This window comes from Apostichopus japonicus, chromosome 3 (assembly GCF_037975245.1).
Source record: "Apostichopus japonicus isolate 1M-3 chromosome 3, ASM3797524v1, whole genome shotgun sequence".
In the NCBI taxonomy this organism is placed as follows: Eukaryota; Metazoa; Echinodermata; class Holothuroidea; order Aspidochirotida; family Stichopodidae; genus Apostichopus; species Apostichopus japonicus.
This window is the reverse complement of record NC_092563.1, coordinates 27,643,008-27,656,344: the sequence shown is the minus strand read 5'-3', so window position 1 is coordinate 27,656,344 and position 13,337 is coordinate 27,643,008. Positions and strand designations below refer to the sequence as shown.

Sequence of the window (13,337 nt, the reverse complement as noted above, 5' to 3'; positions counted from 1 at the left end):
TAACTGCCACGCACTACTTAGAACAGCAATTTTTAATCCCATGACCCAGGATCTTCCATGTGGATTGAACAACAGCCAATCAGATCCCAACCCCATAGAATGCATGAAAGCTAGGGGGCAATATGATGGGGTGAGTGTGGGAGGGGGGAGATATTCAAGTATTCTGAATGCTTGTACTGTCTTCAATGCCTTACACATATGAAACTTTATGTTTCCAACAAATAACCCCCCCCCCCACTCCCCTGCCAGTCGTAAGCATTGACCAAATCACAGTACGAAAACTGTGCTCTCTATATTGGCAGAATATTATGAACTACTTCACAACCTAACACAATTTCTGTAACTAATAAATCTTATCATTGTATATAACCAACTGTGTAAGCTGCTGTGGTTATTCATATAGAGAAGTTAGAGGATTTAATGCTATTCATTACCTAACAGTGTTAGTTATATCATAACGGTTCTGTTTAATAATTTACAAGATGCTAACTGCCTCTCACCGGTTTTGTACCGTTTCGTCACGTATCATGACATAAATTGACTACTGGAATTTTATAGAACTCATTAGGTTGGCGCTTTACAACATCGCTTAGGCAATAACTGCTGTTATATTTTCATGATACGCCCTGTTCTTCTCCTTAACTGTAGCACTTTGTCACATTTTGAGGCTTAATTCATTTTGGCTCATAGCTTTACGCTATTAACCTAGCAGATTTCCTATTAAAATTTGGCTGTTAGCATTTATTTTCATATTTGTATGATTAGTACAAGTCAATAAATAAACAAAACTGGGAAATTTCTTTGCCCGAATCTTTTTCAAGTCATAGCCACAACTTTTGTTGCATTTTCTCCAGCATATTTTATGACTGTTAACAACTGACCAATGAACTTCATGCTTTGAAGTGTATTCACATACCTTCAATGGTTTGTAGTGTTTACACAGGGTACAAATTTCGCACTTCCCGGGTACCCGACATGCATTACCCGTCGGTTACCCGACTTTTTACAAGCTGCGCCGTAATAACATTGGAACCCTGTCCTGACCGCCTAAGTAGTAGCCTACTAGTACTACAGTCTAACATTATATTAGGCTGTTAAGATATACCTGTACCCCTCGCACACTATACATAACCCAACAATAACAAGTGACACAAAGCAATAATGGCACGGCTGACTATCTACGTACTATTCAATCATGTGCGAAATCATTTTTGACTTGACATGACATCAGATTAACAAGTTAAGATAACGCTTGGTGCTGACAAAATACATGACAACTATTGTTATAATCGATTACTGAGTGTCGGACTTACTGTAGTACCAAACTTAACTTGCTTCATTACGAATTTAAGACTTATGTTTTGAACATGGTCTCCTACGGCAATTTCTTTTTTGCCGATTTTTATTAAACCGGGTGGTGATTTTGGAACCAGGGTACCCTGAGCAATCACTAATTGTTTTGGCTACAAAAGACACAACAGTATGTTTGAACTTAAGTGACACATATTACAAAATACTTTTGGTAAAGTTTTGCTTTGTGTCATGAATCCTGATAATGGCTTGCTACTTTTGAATCAGAAATTAATAACAACCGCTATTAAATCTACTAAAATATTCAAGTTACGATCAAATACACTCAATTGACTATTATGCAACCACTCTTGTACAATTGTAGACCCAAGAAAATTCAATTAAAAGATTTATTTTGGGCTCCTCACAGAAACCAGCTTGGAAAATCTAGCAAAACCATTGGATCAAGGTTCGCATGAAACCACTCTGATTGAAAAATAATAATGAAAATGAAACAAATGGAGAAAAAAGACTGGAAGTATCCCCCCCCCCCAAAGTAAATCATTTACAGTGTTTCAAATTTTCTTTTCCTTTCAAAGTACTCTTACATATCACACAAGTGCTGGGTTTTCTATTAAGCCCCAAACTTGTGGGAAGTTGGTCTTGGGACTAGCCCCCTCCCCCCCCCCAAAAAAAAAGAAGAAAAAAAAGGAAGGTTTTCCAACTCTGCAAGGAACAAAGATTGACTTTCAAGAATTGGTATTCCTATGGAGGTCTACATTATAGTCTGCGGCAGCTTACATGCACATCATCCTCACATAATTTGTCTGACATTTGACTTACTTGTAAAGTGTTACCCTGACTTCCTTTAACCTGCCCGGAGGGATTCTGATGGCTTGTTGCTTGCCGTGTCTCGTGTGGTAGTATCTTTGGATGGACGAGATGACTTTTTGCAGACACTGGCAATGTTCCTCCACCGGAGTTCTGGAGAGTATGGGATCCGACTTGTCCACCCGGCAACCTCCCAGCAATTTTGAGAAATGCTCCTCCAGAAGAGCCACCTCGTCGAGCATCGTCAACCACCGGGGAAGGGTCGAGAGGAACTGTGTGTGAAAAGGAACACTGGTTAGTTTAATGGGAAATGATTAATGAAGACAACATGCACGATAAAGTGGACAGGATACTCAAATTATTAGAACATGAGAAAGCAAGTAAAGACGACTTGACATATTTTATTAGTTACTCTTAGCTTTGACTAGTATCTGTCTAAAGGTTATTACCAAAACACAGTTTTTTCCAAAGAACATACAAACTACAAACTAGTACAAACTGTCTAGCTATCAGCATTTGTATTGATAGTCAGGAAAGCCCTTCTAATAAATTAACACATCCTCCAACAACCCTTCACTTACCCTACCAACTTACCCACCAACTTACCCCCCCCCCCCCTGTAGCTAAAGATATATTTGGAAAACTTTGTTAGGGAAGTCCTTCATGTTATAATGATGCCTAAGATCTAGATTCCAAGATTGCTGAGCCAATAGAGGGAGTATTCGGTATGAAGTTAGTTTTGCCTCTCTCTGAAACGGCTATCAAAGTGTGATGAAACATTCTCCCAAAGACTTGTCAAAAAGTTCATTATCTCAAATACAGTTTTAGACAAATTTTAAATCCGTTGGAAAGTGAAGACTACACAATATCATGTCAACAAGTCCAACAGTCTGAATATTATAACCATTGATTTTTTCAAGTATCTTGCTGAAGCTGTGTTTTTATCCCAGGTTATGAAAATGTATTTCTTGTTGACATGTTATGAAAAGCACAGAAATTGCAAAGAGCTGTGTAGTGTAAGCAGTGTCAGAGTTGTTTCGTTCATGTTAGTGAAAAAGCAACAACGTGCACCAAAATGCTACAACCCATGAAACGCACTACACTGCTTGGAAGTCCTCCTTACTTACAGTTAGGCAGCAAACAGAAGAAAAGCCCTACTATGATAAGAAATGGTTCAGATTTCAGAAAGGTCATACTATCTTCATAAAGTCATGAAAATGTAATTGAAATGTTGTTTTTTGTCTGTCTGTCCCGCTGGAATTGAAATTGCTTTGCATTGTTTGAGGTGCAGGGTAGAGCAAGAGTGATAATATCAAAAGGCACCCACAGACAGATACGTAGCCGCACTTAGTTATACATTACCCACCAGCCCACCCCCACCCCCCCCACCTACATGAGCCTCAAACGTGAAACGTTACACCATTTCAAACTAAATGAAGAGACTTGTCCAAGGTTGATATTTTGCTTGTAAGTAATGTCATCATCTTATTTCTGAATGTAAGACCCCCCCCCTCTCACACCAATACCCATCTTAGGAAACATTAACAAATGTGCGTTGAACAACACTTCAAACCACCAAAGAATTTTGAAAACGACTTTAATTTTTTTTTTTCCACGAGAAGGTCAACTCCACAGTACATTTTCATAAGTCATATTTATTCACAAATTGTCGATTTGCATATTAAGGAGATTATAAGTCATACAAAGAAAGAGAAGCAGGGAACAATGAAAAGCCATCCATCCACCCTGCTAAGCACACCCGATGCATTCAATGTACCATCATACATGCAAAAAGCCAATATTAAAAAATTTACTGACAAAAAAAGATATCAAAACTATCTCCCTTTCTTATGTTAACGGGAGGATCACCTCTAACGTAATTTGTGGCACGTTCAAGAAAGGAGTTTGTTGTTTTATCATTAATGATGCAACGAGATGACGGCAGGCTGCCTTTACCATATTAATAATAATAATAATAAAAATAATATTCATAATAAAAATCATTATTATTATCGATATAGACAGAAAGAGAATGATTCTAAGGCAATTGATAGAAGTACTTAGGCAAGACTACTCATGAAGTTTGATGGATGTGTATTCTCCTCTAAGCACACGTTGTTGGTTAAAATGTTTAAGATTAGGTGAGGCCACCTGTCTCCGACAGAGATGATGTTCTTGATAAGAGCTGCTGGCGATGAATGAGTCTTGCTCAACCGATCATCCGACTGACGTTTCGCAGGCTGATGGCCGTAAGTGCCCTCGAGATGTGAATACTCCTCCAGCCCCTCGAGGCTTAGTCCATACTCCCGAGCACTGAAAGAATATAGCTCAGGTGCACAAAAAACCTCCTTTTTTTGACAAATATATGGGTAGTCTGTTCTAAAATGCTTTCTTTTCATCTTAGTGTAATATTTTATCTTTCATGAAATTATGTCTAACAAATGTCGGCAAATACATATTCCTAAAATGATTATTATCATAATGTAACATTTGTTAAATTTACCAAAGATGTGCCTGAATTCTACGCCTTGACATTAAGAAAACAAAATAAAAAAAAACGTAACCAACAATGGGTTATACAAATCGTGAAAGCAAAAACATGAGAAGATAGGGAAAAGTTGGTGCTTGTCATGAAAACTGGTCTGATTTCAAGCAAAATTATACATGTTCTTCTTTATAATGATTTATTTCTTCAACCCTGCTACAGTAAAACTAACCAATGTTAATGTCTTATTTTAATTCAGATTATCTTGTAAACTTTATGCAAAACAACCAGCCCAATTGTATATTCTCCAAATTACAAAAATGTCTTTCTTATTGAAACAACTCCCAATCGCCGCCTCAGAGAGAATTGATGACGGCAAGCTGATCGCAGCACAAGATCAGAATCAATTACGTCTCAGGTCAAAAATTTTCACAAGCGAGTAGTAGATTTCATATTCACCATTCGGTGATGTAATGATAGTAATGATGGAAATACTCTAGCCGATTCTTTCTAAAACTCATCCACTAATTACACTGGATAGGAACTTTGATTTATGCTCACTGAGACGTACATTCAGATAGGGGTCCCAAAATAAGTCAATGATGGGTTACAGCCATTTGAATATACCATAGTAAATATTTTGTGTCCCACAAATTTCAAGTAATTTTTTGGGGGGCATTGTTTCAACACCCTTCAATGTGATGCCAAACTGTTCACCTTTCCTTGAGCGATTTTGGTTTTTCGAGGTACATTATTATCTTTCCTTCTAATATTCATCCGTGGTACTAACCAGATTAAAGCTGTACAGCTGTCATAAATTCAGACTGAAGCTTTGAAAAAAAAAAAACTATTTGCCAATGTGGATGGTTACTATCCCTAGTTTTGAACACTTCAAAGAACGTTTCATATTTCGATAATGCTCCGCATGCTGCTTTCTTACTTGACAACAACACATCAGAGTTTCTTTAGACTGATATCAAGAGTAATTTCAATAAGAAATGACGATGTTCTGAGCACACAATTAGGTTTGGAGGTGGTGACATTCTCAAATCAAAAGTGAAAAGTGAGCAAGAAGACTATTAGTAACATGCTTCTCCAGGATAGTTCACATCAGCAAATATTTCCAGCCAAGATAAAATGGTTACTTTGCTCACATAACTAAATGAGTGTGTCCCCGCCCACCCGCCACCCCATGACAGTTAACTTTTCATAAATTTCACTCATATGTTAAAATCTGAACATGATAATAGTTTTAAGCCAAAAAAAAAAAAAAAAATAACAATATTTAAAGCAGCTGGTTGTAAATCCTGCAGCAAACAATGCCTGACATTTCTAGCAATAAAACAAAGACATGTTGGTTTATTGTGTGAGTGTCCCTATAGAGGCTTCATATCAGGAAAGAGACACAGGTTATTTTACCTGCTAGGATATGGTTGGATAGATCTAACTTTATTTGCAGATAAGATTCTGGTCAGTGTATATGGCTTCCAGATAACGGATAATCAGCTGACTGCACCATTAGTGAGCACAAAGATAATACTTATGTGAAGCATGATTTTAGAGTCGAAGAACCAGGATTCACTTATCAAGTGAACAGGTTGTTATAGTAACGATACACAACCAGCTGTTTTGAATATTCTGCTCTGTAGAATTCATAGCCGACACGATTACAAGATCATCACCATTAAATAAAGGAATGATGTAAAACCCTGGATCAAGATTGCCTGTTTCATTACACACAAACACATCAAGCAAGTGTACAAGGGTCTAAGAGGTGGGACTACATCTACAAAGGAGGAGATAGAATCAACAGCTGGTAATATACATATCATAGGGTGCACTGAACAAATGAATCAAATATCACATACCATTTGCCACTGCTGAGGAACATCTTCGCTACTTAAACGGATGCTTCCGTCACACCCCAGCATGGAACGGTTGCCAAAAACAACATGGCGTCCTGATTATAAGAAGGAATAAGGCACTGCATCAGCTATGAAATCATCAAACATCTTAAAACTGCAAGTGATGCTCTTTCGGGCGGAGTCTCGTCTGCAACTATGCGGTTCTCAGAATGTTGCATGTTTTATTTCTTGCACCACATCTGATATGTGAGGTAACATCCCCAATGGAGGAGGAGCTAATATAATTATATGTAAATTATCTGTAAATTATGCGAAGGGTATCTTGGTAAAATGCTTTAAGCTATGACCTCACGATATAAATAATTTTAATTAAACCCCCTGGCCATTTCTCTCCCCCCCCCAGCACTTGCCTCCTCTCATCACTGTCCCTGATGGAACATTAAGGTTCTCAGCGACTGTTTTGTTAGATTGGCAGAGTCTGTCCAATGCCTTCAAGCATGTCCTGTATGCACTGACTTTCAGTCTTACCTTTAAGGTTCTCAGCAACAGTTTTGTTAGATTGGCAGAGTCTGTCCAATGCCTTCAAGCATGTCCTGTACGCACTGACTTTTAGTCTTACCTTTACGGTTCTCAGCGACTGATTTGTTAGATTGGCAGAGTCTGTCCAATGCTTCCAAGCATGTCCTGCACGCTCTGACTTTCAGTCTTACCTTTAAGGTTCTCAGTGACTGTTTTGTTAGATTGGCAGAGTCTGTCCAATGCCTTCAAGCATGTCCTGTATTCACTGACTTTCAGTCTTGCCTTTAAGGTTCTCAGCGACTGATTTGTTAGATTGGCAGAGTCTTTCCAATGCCTTCAAGCATGTCCTGCATGCTCTGACTTTCAGTCTTACCTTTAAGGTTCTCAGTGACTGTTTTGTTAGATTGGCAGAGTCTGTCCAATGCCTTCAAGCATGTCCTGTATGCACTGACTTTTAGTCTTACCTTTAAGGTTCTCAGTGACTGTTTTGTTAGATTGGCAGAGTCTGTCCAATGCCTTCAAGCATGTCCTGTATGCACTGACTTTCAGTCTTGCCTTTACGGTTCTCAGCGACTGTTTTGTTAAATTGGCAGAGTCTGTCCAATGCCTTCAAGCATGTCCTGTATTCACTGACTTTTTGTCTTACCTTTAAGGTTCTCAGCGACTGTTTTGTTAGATTGGCAGAGTCTGTCCAATGCCTTCAAGCATGTCCTGCATGCTCTGACTTTCAGTCTTACCTTTAAGGTTCTCAGTGACTGTTTTGTTAAATTGGCAGAGTCTGTCCAATGCCTTCAAGCATGTCCTGCACGCTCTGACTTTCAGTCTTACCTTTAAGGTTTTCAGCGACTGATTTGTTAGATTGGCAGAGTCTGTCCAATGCCTTCAAGCATGTCCTGTAAGCACTGACGTTCCAACTGGACTGCCAGCTGATGTTGCAAAGTTGAAGGTTTGTGATGAGCCGTTTCTCGTGACTCTGAGCTTCATCTCTGCATTGACTGCTGAGATGGAGATGCTTCCTCGCTTTTGGGATGTTCCTTCTCAAGAAATATCTGAAGCGAACGGAAAAAAAAGTAACAAGTTAAGGAAAAGACCTCTTGTACAAGTCACTCCATCAGATGTGAAGCAACTTGTAATATACTGGGAAGAAACCAAAGAAGTGGATTTACTGTTGCAATCTGCAAGAAAATACACAGGTAGTGTTTAGATTCCGATTACAGCATCAACACTGAGTTATTAACTTCAAACATGTTAACTCTCCAGTAAACTGCCAGTATTAACTGTACCTATGTAAGGGTGAATCTACCATGAAATCTTTAATAGCACTGTAACAGACATACCAACATAATTTTCATTCACTTGAGATTTATTAATTCTGTCTTACCACCTTTCCCCCCAAAACTTTTATGTAAATTTGAAAACATGCAATTTCATTCTGGAGGGCATCTTTTGTGATGTAAACAAAACCCCTGGTGATTAATGTTTAGGGAATATGAAAATGAAATACACCTCCTGAGCATTATCAATAGGTCTCTCATATTTAGCTCTGTGGTTTGCTTCGTACCCATCAACCTCCCCCCAAATAAGCAATTCGTCAAACTTGACAGTGATTTAAGGAGACCATCAAATCCAGGATGTAGATGGATTGACATGCATCTAATGTTGACATTAATGTTTCACGTTAAACTTAAGAAGTAATATCCCTCTCTTGATGAAAATACTTTTACGAAGCTTTTTGGAAGCTATTTCTATAAAAAACAAAAACAAAACCCATGACGTGATGAATCTTCCCCATGTTTTTCTACCCTCTGCAAGCTTCTAATTTGTGGAAATGACGTACAATGCAGAATTGATTAAAAAATTGCAATATGTCACTTGTAGGCAATGATGACATTTGGTTACAGAGAATTAAAACCTTTTCCTGTGTGGAATCACTCATTCTGAAGGAACATCATCATGAGTTCTTAGTAACTTATATTAAAAGTAGAAGATATTCAATCTAGTTGACAGGATTCTTTGTAATAAAGGAATACAATTTTTACTACTTCAAAGATTTAACTGCTGAGAGGCCACCTGTAAACTTGTTCAATAGCAATTAATAGCCTGATAACAGAGTTCAGATATGAAATGGACGAAGCTTTTAGAAAGTGATAACTGCTTCCAGCACGTATTCCAACCTCAAATGCTACATGCTGTAAACTTTAAGAGACAAACTCTCAAATTGAGAATAATAAAGAAAAGAAAATGAAAAGCAAATGGTGTCCTAGAACTTACCACAAAGTCAAGATTAAGGGTAAGAGACTAGTTAACTTTGACAGAGAACCTCAAATGAAGTACCTTTGTAGATGGTTTGCATAAAGTCAGATGATGGTCAAGCTCTTGCATAAACAATGTAAATTGTTGATAATAAAGTATTATTTTGACATATTTCTATTGTTCCTTCCACTACCTAGAACTCAGAAACTTTCCATGTCCGAAACTTCACAACATTAATACGTGATTCTTTTTTCATGATAAAAAAAAAAATGATCATCTTTGAGAGTGAGTCGGTAAGGTCTCAATTTCATGTTAAAAATTAAATACACAAGTCATTTCAATAAATATATGACCAAGACTTACATTCCAACTCCTATACCAATGATTTTTTATGTCACCAAAGGAGCTATATATATGACCACAACTCTGTTTGGACACTTCCCAAAGGTGCCAACTAGTGTGTCCTTTCTAGTGTTTACACCAAGTAACTTCTGCCTTTCTTATTAGGTCAAAAATTAATGATTTTTTTTGTAAATTTAAAATTGAATATACCTTTGCATTCTTTTATTGATGAATATGGACTGAAAATTACTTATGATGTGTAACTTCATCTTTTATCCAGATTTTGCTCAAATTTGACATACGTTTGTGACCCATTGGTTTAGCCTTCCAAAAACTTGTAAGGAAACCCGGTTTCACTTATTTTATTTCAAATAGGATAGTGGTTTACCACGAGAATTCCACTATTAATTAACAAACCTCCCTTCGTGCATTTCTTCACAATCGAGGGATATAACTCAAATAACAACACAGTAACATGTGCTCGTCATTTCTTACAACCTACGAAAAAGGGAAGTTTATCAATCAAAATAAGTCCACATAAAAACCTCTGCACCAGTGCCTACCATTATTCTCCACAAAACCAAACTGTAATTTTCTTCAAACGAAAAAAGTCTGGGTAATTTTCAGAGTTCTGAATTACCTCAAAGTGACATCTGGTTTTGATGGAGGGTAACCTTCAAATGGATTTCTCTTGGCGGTGTATGTGTAATATGTGTGGTGCCATTCGATGGGTCGATAAAAATCATGATGCGGAGACGAGCTTTGCTTCACGTGATTGGTCGATATGTCACATGACTTCAAAACATGGCTGACAGTGCTGAAGATGTCATTGCCGAGAAGAGAGATATTGACGGCTCTCGGGGGCGTTGGTTCTAAAGAATGAATGAAAGGTTGTTTATTTAGTGAATTGTTTCTTGGAAATGCTTACAAACTGAGAAATGTAACCTGCAGGCAAAAAGGACCCAGGAATGAGAGTACTGACACAGAGAAACATCTTAGCTAAGTGCTTAAAATAGTCTATGCGATAAAGAAGGAACCGATTCTGCTGAGAAACACACTGTGAAATTAATGTCAATGGTACCGAAGGGTACGACAACTGAAACTAAATTTAAATGGATAAAATGAGGTAAACTCAAAAATAATCAACACAGACCACAAACACTATTTACTTTTGCTTCAAATGGCAAAACCGACTCTTTCACAGATAGCAACAGTTACCAAACCGAACTCAATGTTTGTAACTCAGGTAGAGACATTTGTTTTGGCAAATAATACCTCACTGAGTTGTCTTTACATGGCTGCATCAACTTTTGGGTAAGTCGATCATATGTTTTTCCTCCTTATTGGTAAAAGATGATTTTTACTGTGTTATATAACAAACCAATCACATACCGACTGATTCCTTTAGGTGCAGATACCTGTATACTGGTAGGTTTAGGTGGAAATAGGCTACAGTAGAGTATACACCAAATTATACTCAATTTACCCTTTTTGTCACTTAAAATGCACAGAAATCTAGAAGGAACAGAATACCCCAAAATGACAAGACAAATTAACACACATGACTGGTTCCTCTGTTTCTTTACTTTTAACAAAAATTATAACTGAAACTGGAAGACAGTGGTAAAGATATTACAAATTTTAAAACTAAGTACACAAGACTTGGACTCGAACTCTCTACAAGTTCATGTTTTCCTATTTATCCTCGTCATATTATTAGTTTGCCCTTTTGGTTATTTATTCAGGTACAATGATCCTTTAATTGTCATACTTTACCTTACACTATACCATAGTTCACTCTGTTATCAAGCAATGTTCTTGAGTAGAACTTTGACTTTTCTTGCTTTTGTGATTGAAGAACAATTAAAAATTACATGCTATGTAAAACAGAGGAGATAATGATAGACTATATGATTATTGTCAATAAATCCAACAGATGAAATAATAATATCAACAAATAAGACAACACTATCACAATGCTTCTAAGATAATAAAATCTTTTGATGTTTTGAGGGACAGCTAAACACACCAGACATGCCAGGCTCAACAAACAAAACTTAATTTGCTGGGATATATACTCAACAGAACTCTTGCAGATATTTCAAGTTTAACATTACTGTCCTAAGGAATAATAACACTATACAACAAACAGTCTATACCTGTGGGTTTGGGTTGTTCTGCTGGGGGCTTTTCTGGTTCCTTATGTTGTTGGTTTCGAAGGTAAAAGGTCAAGTGAGTCGGTGAGACATTGCCTCGCTGCTTTAAGCCATCTATATATGCAAAGAGTTGTTTCAGTGAGTGTTCATTGATTGCCTGTACAGAAACAAAGAAGGGATGTCAGTTATTTCCTTACGTCCACCAACATTAAAACTCTACTTGTGACAAGAATCTTTTGAACATACAAAATGATAATGTCGTAAAGTACTCCATGTACATGGCAATTGATGACACTTAACAGATCGGATTTTTGTTGACGGAGAAGGACACAAATTCCACAGGGTGCTGTAAAAATTGTTAATCAGCAGACACCAACCTGCTGCAGTGTACAGAGTTGCAAGCACAACATTCCATATGCGTATGTCTCAATTTCCAAAACTTACCTGGTTTGGATATTTATGAGCTCCACACTTACCTGCCTCCTCACAACAACTGTACCCTTTGTCAAAAGGGGCAGGTCAGTGTAAAAGGTTACCAGATCACTCCAGACATTGAAGTACGGCAGGGGGGGGGGTGGAATTGTTTTCATGAGACAGGTAAGAAACTTAAATAAAAGACTGTCTCACAAAAGATAATGTCTTGTCGTGAACAACAACTGTTATTACACACCAAGCTACTGTATAATGCATTCTTTGTATTACACAGAGGAACAGTATTGAATGTGCACCTAAAAACATGTCACTTTCATCCTTCACTACACCTGTACCTACCCTTTCCTTTGGGTACTTTCCAAAGAAGTCTGGATGAACTGCAAACAAGAACGGACGAAGGGCTTCCGAGGTCTGGGCTTGCGTTAACTGCCTGACAGTTGTCACTGATGGGATGACTTTAAAATTGAAGCTGCCAGGTAATAAAAGAAATAGGCACACATTTAACTGAATTGTAAAACAATATGTACTAGAGTACAGTGTTAAAAGTTAAAAGTTCATTCTAGGTAGAACGAGGTTGCCAAGGATGTGGGGAGACAGGTAAGCGAGGAGCGAAGTAAAATTTACTGACTTCAAACTATATTTGTAAGTAATAGTTGCTAACTGTATTCAATTAAACATAGTCATCATGAATCATTGGCTGGAACGAAGACAGGGCTCAGGCAAAATGACAAATAGCTGGACGAGAGTGAAGACGACAAACACAAACAAGATGTAAAATTTATCTTTTCCTCAAACACTACACTACTGTATGTATGATAAGTGTATATGGAAATCATGATACTAATATTATACAAAATGATACATGACAGTCTGTCAGACAGAGGAAAATCACTCCCTCAAGCACCCTCTCCTTCTGCCACGTATTGATATGTGCTGAATTCTAAAGCAGCTTGCTGTGGCATTCTACTGTTTTGTTTTCATTTTCCTGACACGGTGAAACAGTGAAATATATATGGAGGTATTGCTCCATTTTTTCCAAAATGACAAACTTTAATTAAAATCAAATTTTTTACAGCCAGACACCACTGGTAATGAAATTGTAATTGTTCCACTTAGAGGTAAATTGAGATGTCACTCTGCAATATAGAATTGCTCTTGTAAGCA

The 13,337-nt window shown here is 37.5% G+C and overlaps 1 protein-coding gene across 1 annotated transcript in view; it reads right to left on the bottom strand.

The window, feature by feature from the left end:
* The window catches only part of LOC139965695 (T-cell activation inhibitor, mitochondrial-like), a 33,101-nt gene that overhangs the window by 10,388 nt on the left and 9,376 nt on the right, over positions 1-13,337 (bottom strand). The window contains exons 3-8 of the mRNA XM_071968317.1: positions 12,513-12,642; positions 11,745-11,898; positions 10,226-10,457; positions 7,819-8,039; positions 6,475-6,566; positions 2,134-2,393 (exon numbers count right to left, since the gene is read on the bottom strand). Coding sequence (XP_071824418.1) covers positions 2,134-2,393; positions 6,475-6,566; positions 7,819-8,039; positions 10,226-10,457; positions 11,745-11,898; positions 12,513-12,642 — 1,089 coding nt within the window. The remainder of the gene's footprint in view (positions 1-2,133; positions 2,394-6,474; positions 6,567-7,818; positions 8,040-10,225; positions 10,458-11,744; positions 11,899-12,512; positions 12,643-13,337) is intronic.